This window comes from Salvelinus fontinalis, chromosome 12, assembly GCF_029448725.1.
Source record: "Salvelinus fontinalis isolate EN_2023a chromosome 12, ASM2944872v1, whole genome shotgun sequence".
Taxonomy (NCBI): domain Eukaryota; kingdom Metazoa; phylum Chordata; class Actinopteri; order Salmoniformes; family Salmonidae; genus Salvelinus; species Salvelinus fontinalis.
This window is the reverse complement of record NC_074676.1, coordinates 59,555,358-59,568,749: the sequence shown is the minus strand read 5'-3', so window position 1 is coordinate 59,568,749 and position 13,392 is coordinate 59,555,358. Positions and strand designations below refer to the sequence as shown.

The window sequence follows — 13,392 nt, the reverse complement described above, 5'->3', positions numbered from 1 at the left end:
ACAGGAGCGGTCAGGAGACACTGTGGCCCCATCCGAAGAAACCCCCGGACAGGGCCAAACAGGAAGGATATAACCCCACCCACTCTGCCAAAGCACAGCCCCCACACCACTAGAGGGATATCCTCAACCACCAACTTACAATCCTGAGACAAGGCCGAGTATAGCCCACAAAGGTCTCCACCACAGCACAACCAAGGGGGGGCGCCAACCCAGACAGGAAGTTCACGTCAGTAACTCAACCCACTCAAGTGACGCACCCCTCCTAGGGACGGCATGAAAGAGCACCAGCAAGCCAGTGACTCAGCCCCAGTAACAGGGTTAGAGGCAGAGAATCCCAGTGGAGAGAGGGGAACCGGCCCTGGAGAGACAGCAAGGGCGGTTCGTTGCTCCAGAGCCTTTCCGTTCACCTTCACACTCCTGGGCCAGACTACACTCAATCATATGACCTACTGAAGAGATAAGTCTTCAGTAAAGACTTGAAGGTTGAGACCGAGTCTGCGTCTCTCACATGGGTATATAGACCCTGGGTGTGTCTGAAGTAACACCCTGTCTATTCTCTATATAGGGCCCTGGTCTAAAGTAGTGCACTATATAGGGAATAGGGCCCTGGTCTAAAGTAGTGCACTATATAGGGAATAGGGTGCCATTTAGGACACAGCCCCTGTTGACTTGATGGCAGGCTAGTGCTGCCATCAAGCAGGCTAGTGCCTTTATGGCCCTGAGGGCAGAGATCTGATCGAGTGGTTGGGCCGGTTGCCCTCCCAGACCAGTCCAACCAGGCAGGAAGGCAGCACCAGGCTGCTACACACAGGAATGTGACCCGGGATAGATCGAAACTAGGCCATGCCACACACTCTGGGATCACATGATAGCACATCCTGGTCATCAAATACAGAGAATGTCCATTATTTGTGTTAAACATAAACATACTGGTAATACAATGTTCATTTTGAAAATAGTGTAGAAACAGTATCAGGTAATGGCAAAGCACTAGAATACTCTCATAACATCTATAAACACACAATCTAAAATATCTAAAATACACAATCCCAATCCCAACGTCTTTGATAACACTCAAAAGTAGGTTTACTGAAATCAACGTTTTAAGCCTTGCATTATTTAATACATACACTAGATGGGGTCATTGCACTCCGTGTAATGTTGTAGTCGTCCGTGTAGTCCGGAAGTAAAGAGTTCCCCGCCCTGGTTGTATTTACACAGCGCCCGCCAGTATCCCAGGATTCCGCTGTTACCTCGCCGACACCGAGTGGGTGCTGGAGGCAGTGGGGCGTCACTAGTTACCACAGCCATAAAGTCATTATTATGGCCAAAACGAGCCTATTTCTACAAGGTATATCCTTAAATGTGCTTTTAAACCAAACCACACTGCTGACCTTATGCCTAACCTTAAATTAAGACCAAAAAGGGAATTCTTAAAAATAAACGATATATAGCCAATTTTGACTTTGTGGTTGGGTTAACTAGCTCGCTTCTGTCCATTATATGGTGGATGATGGCCGCTTCAAAGCCTGTCGAGCCGCACTCCGGGAGCGCTTTCCCCCGCTGGCAGCTGGCCCTGCTGGTCGGAACACCCATAGTGTTGGGTGTAGGAGCCGTTTACCTGTGGAAACGAAACAAGACGAAGAACACACCGGGGAAAAGCAACGGGGAACGGACAACTCCAGAAGGTAGCGCTACCCCGGTCCAGGGCCAAGAAGGAGCCCGTTGTGAGCAGGAGGACATGGTATGAACCTCAACCACTCCTAGATATCACTCTGGCGGGGTACAGGGGAACGATAACACTAAATCCATTTTGTCTGGAGTACGGTTTTATCAATACCGAAATACATTCAAGGACACAGGTCGCACCTGCATTTAGTGGTTGGCTGGTAACGTTTACAATTCAGGTTACTCATTTAGCTAACGTTAACTAGCTAGAAATGTGGCCATAGAAATTTGGCCATAGACATGTATTACCGTTGCTATCCACAGCAGTATTCAGCGTGGTATGAACAAAAACATGGACTTTTTTAGCCAACTTAACTAACTAGTTCGCTTAAAACGGGGACGGGCTAAACATTTAGGTTAGGTGAGTTGCCAAACTAGCTTTGTTACTGTTGGCTAGTTATCTTGCCAGAAGTTACCGACCCCAACCGTTCATGGTTAGCCACTTTTTTTCTTCTAATTTTCCCACCTTTATTTAACCAGGTAGTTGAGAACAAGTTCTCATTTACAACTGCGACCTGGAGAAGATAAAGCAAAGCAGTACGAGACATACAACAACACAGAGTTACACATGGAGTAAAACAACGTACAGTCAATAATACAGTAGAAGAATCTATATACAGTGTGTGCAAATGAGGTAGGATAAGGGAGGTAAGGCAATAAAGAGGCCATGACGGTGAAGTAATTAAAATATACCAATTAAACACTGGAGTGATAGATGTGCAGAAGATGAATGTGCAAGTAGAGATACTGGGGTGCAAAGGAGCAAGATAAATAAATACAGTATGAGGATGAGGTAGTTGGATGGGCTGTTTACAGGTGGGCCGTGTACAGGTGCAGTGATCTGTGAGCTGCTCTGACAGCTGGTGCTTAAAGCTAGTGAGGGAGATATGAGTCTCCAGCTTCAGTGATTTTTGCAGTTCGTTCCAGTCATTGGCAGCAGAGAACTGTAAGGAAAGGCGGCCAAAAGAGGAATTGGCTTTGGGGGTGACCAGTGAGAAATACCTACTGGAGCGCGTGCTACGGGTGGGTGCTACTATGGTGACCAGTGAGCTGAGATAAGGCGGGGCTTTACCTAGTGTAACGGATGTGAAATTGCTAGCTAGTTAGCGGGTACGCGCTAGTAGCGTTTCAATCGGTTACGTCACTTGCTCTGAGACTTGAAGTAGGGTTTCCCATTGCTCTGCGAGGGCCGCGGCTTTTGTGGAGCGATGGGTAACGACGCTTCGTGGGTGTCAGTTGTTGTGTGCAGAGGGTCCCTGGTTCGCGCCCGGGTCGGGGCGAGGGGACGCCGTAAAGTTATACACTAGCAGAGACTTGTAGATGACCTGGAGCCAGTGGGTTTGGCGACGAGTATGAAGTGAGGGCCAGCCAACGAGAGTGTACAGGTCGCAGTGGTGGGTAGTGTATGGGGCTTTGGTGACAAAACGGATGGGTTAGCCCTAACCCTAACCCTAGACTGCATCCAATTTGTTGAGTAGAGTGTTGGAGGCTATTTTGTAAATGACATCGCCGAAGTCGAGGATCGGTAGGACGGTCAGTTTCACGAGGGAAGTTCGGCAAGCATGAGTGAGGATGCTTTGTTGCGAAATAGGAAGAGTTGAGTACGGTTACACAATGCGATTTATTGTGGATAGTCAGGTTAATATAATCAATATAAACGTTCTACCACAGTGACCATGTTATTTTTGCGAGTTCGGACAGATCAAGTTTGTATGTGAAAACTATATATAAGATGTATACTGGAGAAGCTCTTCTGCTAAATGACTAACATGTCAACTGTGAACCAACTGTATTAATTTAGGGGAATGTCAAATACACATGAAACATTCATGGTCATTTAGCTAGCTATTTAATATCTCATTTGTCCTGGGAGATGAACATTGGTTTGTTGTTCTGAAATGCGTATGGTCCTTTTTTGTTGTTGCTGGGTCTTTGTAGAATTGACCTGCTCGGCATCTAGTTGTTCTGAACCAATGCATTATAACAGTGGAATAAATACAGTGTTTTCGGAAAGTATTCAGACCCTTTGACTTTTTCCTCATTTTTTTTTTTACGTTACCGCCTTATTCTAAAATGTATTAAATCATTTTTCCCCTCATCAGTCTACACACAATACCCCATAATGACATCACAATACCCCATAATGACATCACAATACCCCATAATGACATCACAATACCCCATAATGACATCACAATACCCCATAATGACATCACAATACCCCATAATGACATCACAATACCCCATAATGACAAAGTAAAAAAAAAAAAAAAAGTTTGCTAATTCATTAAAATAAATCGAACTGAAATCAAATCAAAGTTTATTTGTCACGTGCGCCGAATACAACAGCTGTAGACCTTACAGTGAAATGCTTACTTACAGGCTCTAACCAATAGTGCGAAGAAAAAAAAGTGTGTGTAGGTAAGTAAAGAAATAAAACAACAGTAAAAAGACATTTGAAAATAACAGTAGCAAGGCTATATACAGACACTGGTTAGTCAGGCTGATTGAGGTAGTATGTACATGTGGGTATGGTTAAAGTGACTATGCATATATGATGAACAGAGAGTAGCAGTTGCGTAAAAAGAGGGGTTGGCGAGTGGTGGGACACAATGCAGATAGTCCGGGTAACCATTTGGTGTAGTATGATTCAATCTTATCCCTGTATTGACGCTTTGCCTGTTTGATGGTTCGTCGCAGGGCATAGCGGGATTTCTTGTAAGCTTCCGTGTTAGAGTCCCGCTCCTTGAAAGCGGCAGCTCTACCCTTTAACTCAGTGTGAATGTTGCCTGTAATCCATGGCTTCTGGTTGGGGTATGTACATACAGTCACTGTGGGGACGACGTCCTCAATGCACATATTGATAAAGCCAGTGACTGATGTGGTGTACTCCTCAATGCCAGTGGAGGAATCCCGGAACATATTCCAGTCTGTAATAGCAAAACAGTCCTGTAGTTTAGCATCTGCTTCATCTGACCACTTTTTTATAGACCGAGTCACTGGTGCTTCCTGCTTTAATTTATGCTTGTAAGCAGGAATCAGGAGGATAGAGTTGTGGTCGGATTTACCAAATGGAGGGCGAGGGAGAGCTCTGTACACATCTCTGTGTGTGGAGTAGAGGTGATCTAGAATTTCTTCCCTCTGGTTGCACATTTAACATGTAGATAGAGATTTGGTAGAACTGATTTAAGTTTCCCTGCATTAAAATCTCCAGCCACTAGGAGCGCTGCCTCTGGGTGAGTGGTTTCCTGTTTGCTTATTTCCTTATACAGCTGAATGAGTGCGGTCTTAGTGCCAGCATCCGTCTGTGGTGGTAAATAAACAGCCACGAAAAGTATAGCTGAAAACTAGGCAACTAGTGTGGCCTGCAGTTTATCACAATATACTCTACTTCAGGCGAGCAAAATCTAGAGACTTCTTTAGATTTCGTGCACCAGCTGTTGTTTACAAATATACACAGACCGCCCTCACCCCCCTCGTCTTACCTGAGTGTGCTGTTCTATCCTGCCGGTGCAGCGTGTATCCCGCTAGCTGAATATCCCGCTAGCTGAATATCCATGTCGTCATTCAGCCACGGTTCCGTGAAACATAGGATATTACAGTTTTTGATGTCCCTTTGGTAGGATATTCGTGATCGTACCTCGTCTAATTTATTGTCCAATGATTGCACGTTGGCGAGTAATATTTACAGTAACGGCAGCTTTCCTAGTTGCCTTCTGCGGATCCGGTACGAGGCATCCGGCTCTTCTTCCTCTGCGTCGCTTCCTTTAGAGAATAACCTGTGAGTCCTGCCTGTTGTTGTTGATGTTGTGGTTGTTGATGTTGTTGTTGTTGATGATGTTGTGGTTGTTGATGTTGTTGTGGTTGTTGATGTTGTTGTGGTTGTTGATGTTGTTGTGGTTGTTGATGTTGTTGTGGTTGTTGATGTTGTTGTGGTTGTTGATGTTGTTGTGGATGTTGTGGTTGTTGATGTTGTGGTTGTTGATGTTGTGGTTGTTGATGTTGTTGTGGTTGTTGATGTTGTTGTGGTTGTTGATGTTGTTGTGGTTGTTGATGTTGTGGTTGTTGATGTTGTTGTGGTTGTTGTTGTTGTTGATGTTGTTGTTGATGTTGTTGTGGTTGTTGATGTTGTTGTGGTTGTTGTTGTTGTGGTTGTTGTTGTTGTGGTTGTTGTTGTTGTGGTTGTTGTTGTTGTTGTGGTTGTTGTTGTTGTGGTTGTTGTTGTTGTGGTTGTTGATGTTGTTGTCGTTGTTGTTGTTGTTGATGTTGTGGTTGTTGTTGTGGTTGTTGTTGTTGTTGTTGTGGTTGTTGATGTTGTTGTCGTTGTTGTGGTTGTTGATGTTGTTGTTGTGGTTGTTGATGTTGTTGTGGTTGTTGATGTTGTTGTGGTTGTTGATGTTGTTGATGTTGTTGATGTTGTTGTGGTTGTTGTTGTTGTGGTTGTTGATGTTGTTGTCGTTGTTGTTGTTGTTGATGTTGTTGTGGTTGTTGTTGTGGTTGTTATTGTTGCTGTTGATGTTGTTGTCGTTGTGGTTGTTGTTGTGGTTGTTGTTGTGGTTGTTGTTGTTGATGTTGTTGCTGTTGTTGTGGTTGTTGATGTTGTTGTCGTTGTTGATGATGTTGTTGTTGATGTTGTTGCTGTTGTTGTGGTTGTTGATGTTGTTGTTGTTGTTGAAGAAATCTCTGTCTAATCCGAGGTGAGGGATCACTGTCCTGATATCTAGAAGCTCTTTTCGGCCTAAGATACAGTTGCAGAAACATTATGTACAAAATCATTTACAAATATCGCGAAAAAGAACACATAATAGCACAATTGGTTAGGAGACTGTAAAATTACCATTTACATAAGTATTCAGACCCTTTTCTCAGCACTCTGTTGAAGCACCTTCAGCAGTGATTACAGCCTCGAGTCTTCTTGGTTATGACTCTACAGGCTTGGTACATCTGCATTTGGGGAGTTTATCCCATTATTCTACGCAGATCCTCTCAAGCTCTGTCAGGTTGGATGGGGAGCGTCGCTGCACAGATATTTTCAGGTCTCTCCAGAGATGTTCGATCGGGTTCAAGTCTGGGCTCTGGCAGGTCCACTAAAGGACATTCAGAGACTTGTCCCGAGATCGCTCCTGCGTTGTCTTGGCTGTGTGCTTAGGGTCATTGTCCTGTTGGAAGGTGAACCTTCGCCCCAGTCTGAGGTCCTGAGCGCTCTGGAGCAGGTTTTCATTATTGTATTTCAGTTTTTTATTTTTTAAACCTGTTTTTCTTTGTCCTTATGGGGTATTGTGTGTGGAGTTGTTTTTATTTAATCAGTTTTATAATACGTCTGTAATGTAACAATGTGGAACAAGTCAAGAGGTCTGAATGCTTTCCGAAGGCGCTGTATGCTATTGCAAAAAATATATATTTTGGTTGTGTTTATGAATGTTTTAGGTATATATTTGAATTAGTTTGTTACTGTAGGCTGTAGGGTAAATCTATTTAAGCTTTATTTGACTAGGCAAGTCAGTTTGGTAAACAAATCCAAAGTCAGGAAGCGCGTTCACTAAAAGCAGACGAAATGTCAAAAAGTTCCGTAACAATCAGTAGAAACATGTCAAACGATGTATTGAATCAATCTTTAGAATGTTGTTAACATAACTCTTCAGTAACGTTCCAACCGGAGAATTACATTGACTTCAGATGTGCGATGGAACAGAGCTCCCTCTCATGTGAACGCGCATGGTCAGAGCATGGTCAGCTCATGGTCAGAGCATGGTCAGGTCATGATAGACCTGACTAATTCCTGTCTCCTTCGGCCCCACTTCACAGTAGAGGCATCAGACAAGGTTCTACAGACTGTTGACATCTAGTGGAAGCCGTAGGAAGTGCAAACTCATCCATATCCCACTGTGAATTCAATAGGGGCTTGGTTGAAAACGGCAAACCTCAGATTTCCCACTTCCTGGTTGGATTTTTTTCTCAGGTTTTTGCCTGCCATATGAGTTATGTTATACTCACAGACATCATTCAAACAGTTTTAGAAACTTCAGAGTGTTTTCTATCCAAATCTACTAAAACTATGCATATCTTAGCTTCTGGGCCTGAGTAGCAGGCAGTTTACTCTGGGCACCTTATTCATCCAAGCTACTCAATACTGCCCCCAGCCATAAGTTAACTTGTCTCTTCCACTTCATCTACACTGATCAAATTGGATTTAACAAGAGACATCATTAAGGGATCATAGCTTTTGCATGGATTCATCGGGTCAGTCTGTAATGGAAAGAGCAGGTGTTCTTAATATTTTGTCCACTCATTGTAGATGGTAATGGTAACCTAGTTATGGTAACCTAGTAACCGAGTTGTGAATCAGAACATGCCTCACAGCCATCCACATAGTTGTGCTTTTCATTTAATTGCTGTGGAAACAATGTGGCCATCAAATAACAATACAACATGGCAATCCTTTTTGTTCTCATGTGTTTCACCACTAACTCTGTCTCTCTCACTTCCATCCTGTAGAGTCCTCTGGACCGGGCCCAGGGTGCTACTAACTCTGTCTCTCTCACTTCCATCCTGTAGAGTCCTCTGGACCGGGCCCAGGGTGCTACTAACTCTGTGTCTCTCCCTTCCATCCTGTAGAGTCCTCTGGACCGGGCCCAGGGTGCTACTAACTCTGTCTCTCTCCCTTCCATCCTGTAGAGTCCTCTGGACCGGGTCCAGGGTGCTACTAACTCTGTCTCTCTCACTTCCATCCTGTAGAGTCCTCTGGACCGGGCCCAGGGTGCTACTAACTCTGTCTCTCTCCCTTCCATCCTGTAGAGTCCTCTGGACCGGGTCCAGGGTGCTACTAACTCTGTCTCTCTCACTTCCATCCTGTAGAGTCCTCTGGACCGGGCCCAGGGTGCTACTAACTCTGTCTCTCTCCTTTCCATCCTGTAGAGTCCTCTGGACCGGGCCCAGGGTACTACTAACTCTGTCTCTCTCCCTTCCATCCTGTAGAGTCCTCTGGACCGGGCCCAGGGTGCTACTAACTCTGTCTCTCTCCCTTCCATCCTGTAGAGTCCTCTGGACCGGGCCCAGGGTGCTACTAACTCTGTCTCTCTCCCTTCCATCCTGTAGAGTCCTCTGGACCGGGCCCAGGGTGATACTAACTCTGTCTCTCTCACTTCCATCCTGTAGAGTCCTCTGGACCGGGCCCAGGGTACTACTAACTCTGTCTCTCTCCCTTCCATCCTGTAGAGTCCTCTGGACCGGGCCCAGGGTGCTACTAACTCTGTCTCTCCCTTCCATCCTGTAGAGTCCTCTGGACCGGGCCCAGGGTGCTACTAACTCTGTCTCTCTCACTTCCATCCTGTAGAGTCCTCTGGACCGGGCCCAGGGTGCTACTAACTCTGTCTCTCTCCCTTCCATCCTGTAGAGTCCTCTGGACCGGGCCCAGGGTGTTACTAACTCTGTCTCTCTCCCTTCCATCCTGTAGAGTCCTCTGGACCGGGCCCAGGGTGCTACTAACTCTGTCTCTCTCCCTTCCATCCTGTAGAGTCCTCTGGACCAGGCCCAGGGTGTTACTAACTCTGTCTCTCTCACTTCCATCCTGTAGAGTCCTCTGGACCGGGCCCAGGGTGTTACTAACTCTGTCTCTCTCCCTTCCATCCTGTAGAGTCCTCTGGACCGGGCCCAGGGTGCTACTAACTCTGTCTCTCTCACTTCCATCCTGTAGAGTCCTCTGGACCGGGCCCAGGGTGCTACTAACTCTGTCTCTCTCCCTTCCATCCTGTAGAGTCCTCTGGACCGGGCCCAGGGTGCTACTAACTCTGTCTCTCTCACTTCCATCCTGTAGAGTCCTCTGGACCGGGCCCAGGGTGCTACTAACTCTGTCTCTCTCACTTCCATCCTGTAGAGTCCTCTGGACCGGGCCCAGGGTGCTACTAACTCTGTCTCTCTCACTTCCATCCTGTAGAGTCCTCTGGACCGGGCCCAGGGTGCTACTAACTCTGTCTCTCTCACTTCCATCCTGTAGAGTCCTCTGGACCGGGCCCAGGGTGCTACTAACTCTGTCTCTCTCCCTTCCATCCTGTAGAGTCCTCTGGACCGGGCCCAGGGTGCTACTAACTCTGTCTCTCCCTTCCATCCTGTAGAGTCCTCTGGACCGGGCCCAGGGTGTTACTAACTCTGTCTCTCTCCCTTCCATCCTGTAGAGTCCTCTGGACCGGGCCCAGGGTGCTACTAACTCTGTCTCTCTCACTTCCATCCTGTAGAGTCCTCTGGACCGGGCCCAGGGTGCTACTAACTCTGTCTCTCTCCCTTCCATCCTGTAGAGTCCTCTGGACCGGGCCCAGGGTGATACTAACTCTGTCTCTCTCCCTTCCATCCTGTAGAGTCCTCTGGACCGGGCCCAGGGTGCTACTAACTCTGTCTCTCTCCCTTCCATCCTGTAGAGTCCTCTGGACCGGGCCCAGGGTGCTACTAACTCTGTCTCTCTCACTTCCATCCTGTAGAGTCCTCTGGACCGGGCCCAGGGTGCTACTAACTCTGTCTCTCTCACTTCCATCCTGTAGAGTCCTCTGGACCGGGCCCAGGGTGCTACTAACTCTGTCTCTCTCCCTTCCATCCTGTAGAGTCCTCTGGACCGGGCCCAGGGTGCTACTAACTCTGTCTCTCTCCTTTCCATCCTGTAGAGTCCTCTGGACCGGGCCCAGGGTGTTACTAACTCTGTCTCTCTCCCTTCCATCCTGTAGAGTCCTCTGGACCGGGCCCAGGGTGCTACTAACTCTGTCTCTCTCACTTCCATCCTGTAGAGTCCTCTGGACCGGGCCCAGGGTGCTACTAACTCTGTCTCTCTCCCTTCCATCCTGTAGAGTCCTCTGGACCGGGCCCAGGGTGCTACTAACTCTGTCTCTCTCACTTCCATCCTGTAGAGTCCTCTGGACCGGGCCCAGGGTGCTACTAACTCTGTCTCTCTCCCTTCCATCCTGTAGAGTCCTCTGGACCGGGCCCAGGGTGCTACTAACTCTGTCTCTCCCTTCCATCCTGTAGAGTCCTCTGGACCGGGCCCAGGGTGCTACTAACTCTGTCTCTCTCCCTTCCATCCTGTAGAGTCCTCTGGACCGGGCCCAGGGTGCTACTAACTCTGTCTCTCCCTTCCATCCTGTAGAGTCCTCTGGACCGGGCCCAGGGTGCTACTAACTCTGTCTCTCTCACTTCCATCCTGTAGAGTCCTCTGGACCGGGCCCAGGGTGCTACTAACTCTGTCTCTCTCCCTTCCATCCTGTAGAGTCCTCTGGACCGGGCCCAGGGTGCTACTAACTCTGTCTCTCTCCCTTCCATCCTGTAGAGTCCTCTGGACCGGGCCCAGGGTGTTACTAACTCTGTCTCTCTCCCTTCCATCCTGTAGAGTCCTCTGGACCGGGCCCAGGGTGTTACTAACTCTGTCTCTCTCCCTTCCATCCTGTAGAGTCCTCTGGACCGGGCCCAGGGTGTTACTAACTCTGTCTCTCTCCCTTCCATCCTGTAGAGTCCTCTGGACCGGGCCCAGGGTGCTACTAACTCTGTCTCTCTCCCTTCCATCCTGTAGAGTCCTCTGGACCGGGCCCAGGGTGCTACTAACTCTGTCTCTCTCACTTCCATCCTGTAGAGTCCTCTGGACCGGGCCCAGGGTGTTACTAACTCTGTCTCTCTCACTTCCATCCTGTAGAGTCCTCTGGACCGGGCCCAGGGTACTACTAACTCTGTCTCTCTCCCTTCCATCCTGTAGAGTCCTCTGGACCGGGCCCAGGGTGCTACTAACTCTGTCTCTCTCCCTTCCATCCTGTAGAGTCCTCTGGACCGGGTCCAGGGTGTTACTAACTCTGTCTCTCTCCCTTCCATCCTGTAGAGTCCTCTGGACCGGGCCCAGGGTGCTACTAACTCTGTCTCTCTCCCTTCCATCCTGTAGAGTCCTCTGGACCGGGCCCAGGGTGATACTAACTCTGTCTCTCTCACTTCCATCCTGTAGAGTCCTCTGGACCGGGCCCAGGGTACTACTAACTCTGTCTCTCTCCCTTCCATCCTGTAGAGTCCTCTGGACCGGGCCCAGGGTGCTACTAACTCTGTCTCTCCCTTCCATCCTGTAGAGTCCTCTGGACCGGGCCCAGGGTGCTACTAACTCTGTCTCTCTCACTTCCATCCTGTAGAGTCCTCTGGACCGGGCCCAGGGTGCTACTAACTCTGTCTCTCTCCCTTCCATCCTGTAGAGTCCTCTGGACCGGGCCCAGGGTGTTACTAACTCTGTCTCTCTCCCTTCCATCCTGTAGAGTCCTCTGGACCGGGCCCAGGGTGCTACTAACTCTGTCTCTCTCACTTCCATCCTGTAGAGTCCTCTGGACCGGGCCCAGGGTGCTACTAACTCTGTCTCTCTCCCTTCCATCCTGTAGAGTCCTCTGGACCGGGCCCAGGGTGCTACTAACTCTGTCTCTCTCACTTCCATCCTGTAGAGTCCTCTGGACCGGGCCCAGGGTGCTACTAACTCTGTCTCTCTCACTTCCATCCTGTAGAGTCCTCTGGACCGGGCCCAGGGTGCTACTAACTCTGTCTCTCTCACTTCCATCCTGTAGAGTCCTCTGGACCGGGCCCAGGGTGCTACTAACTCTGTCTCTCTCACTTCCATCCTGTAGAGTCCTCTGGACCGGGCCCAGGGTGCTACTAACTCTGTCTCTCTCCCTTCCATCCTGTAGAGTCCTCTGGACCGGGCCCAGGGTGCTACTAACTCTGTCTCTCCCTTCCATCCTGTAGAGTCCTCTGGACCGGGCCCAGGGTGTTACTAACTCTGTCTCTCTCCCTTCCATCCTGTAGAGTCCTCTGGACCGGGCCCAGGGTGCTACTAACTCTGTCTCTCTCACTTCCATCCTGTAGAGTCCTCTGGACCGGGCCCAGGGTGCTACTAACTCTGTCTCTCTCCCTTCCATCCTGTAGAGTCCTCTGGACCGGGCCCAGGGTGCTACTAACTCTGTCTCTCTCCCTTCCATCCTGTAGAGTCCTCTGGACCGGGCCCAGGGTGCTACTAACTCTGTCTCTCCCTTCCATCCTGTAGAGTCCTCTGGACCGGGCCCAGGGTGCTACTAACTCTGTCTCTCTCACTTCCATCCTGTAGAGTCCTCTGGACCGGGCCCAGGGTGCTACTAACTCTGTCTCTCTCCCTTCCATCCTGTAGAGTCCTCTGGACCGGGCCCAGGGTGCTACTAACTCTGTCTCTCTCACTTCCATCCTGTAGAGTCCTCTGGACCGGGCCCAGGGTGCTACTAACTCTGTCTCTCTCACTTCCATCCTGTAGAGTCCTCTGGACCGGGCCCAGGGTGCTACTAACTCTGTCTCTCCCTTCCATCCTGTAGAGTCCTCTGGACCGGGCCCAGGGTGTTACTAACTCTGTCTCTCTCCCTTCCATCCTGTAGAGTCCTCTGGACCGGGCCCAGGGTGCTACTAACTCTGTCTCTCTCCCTTCCATCCTGTAGAGTCCTCTGGACCGGGCCCAGGGTGCTACTAACTCTGTCTCTCTCACTTCCATCCTGTAGAGTCCTCTGGACCGGGCCCAGGGTGCTACTAACTCTGTCTCTCTCACTTCCATCCTGTAGAGTCCTCTGGACCGGGCCCAGGGTGCTACTAACTCTGTCTCTCTCACTTCCATCCTGTAGAGTCCTCTGGACCGGGCCCAGGGTG

At 49.0% G+C, this 13,392-nt stretch overlaps 1 protein-coding gene across 1 annotated transcript in view; it reads left to right on the top strand.

The window, feature by feature from the left end:
* The first annotated feature begins 1,264 nt into the window (after positions 1-1,264).
* The window catches only part of LOC129867656 (mitochondrial import receptor subunit TOM70-like), a 63,386-nt gene continuing 51,258 nt past the window's right edge, over positions 1,265-13,392 (top strand). The window contains exon 1 of the mRNA XM_055941233.1: positions 1,265-1,744. Coding sequence (XP_055797208.1) covers positions 1,511-1,744 — 234 coding nt within the window. The 5' untranslated portion in view covers positions 1,265-1,510. The remainder of the gene's footprint in view (positions 1,745-13,392) is intronic.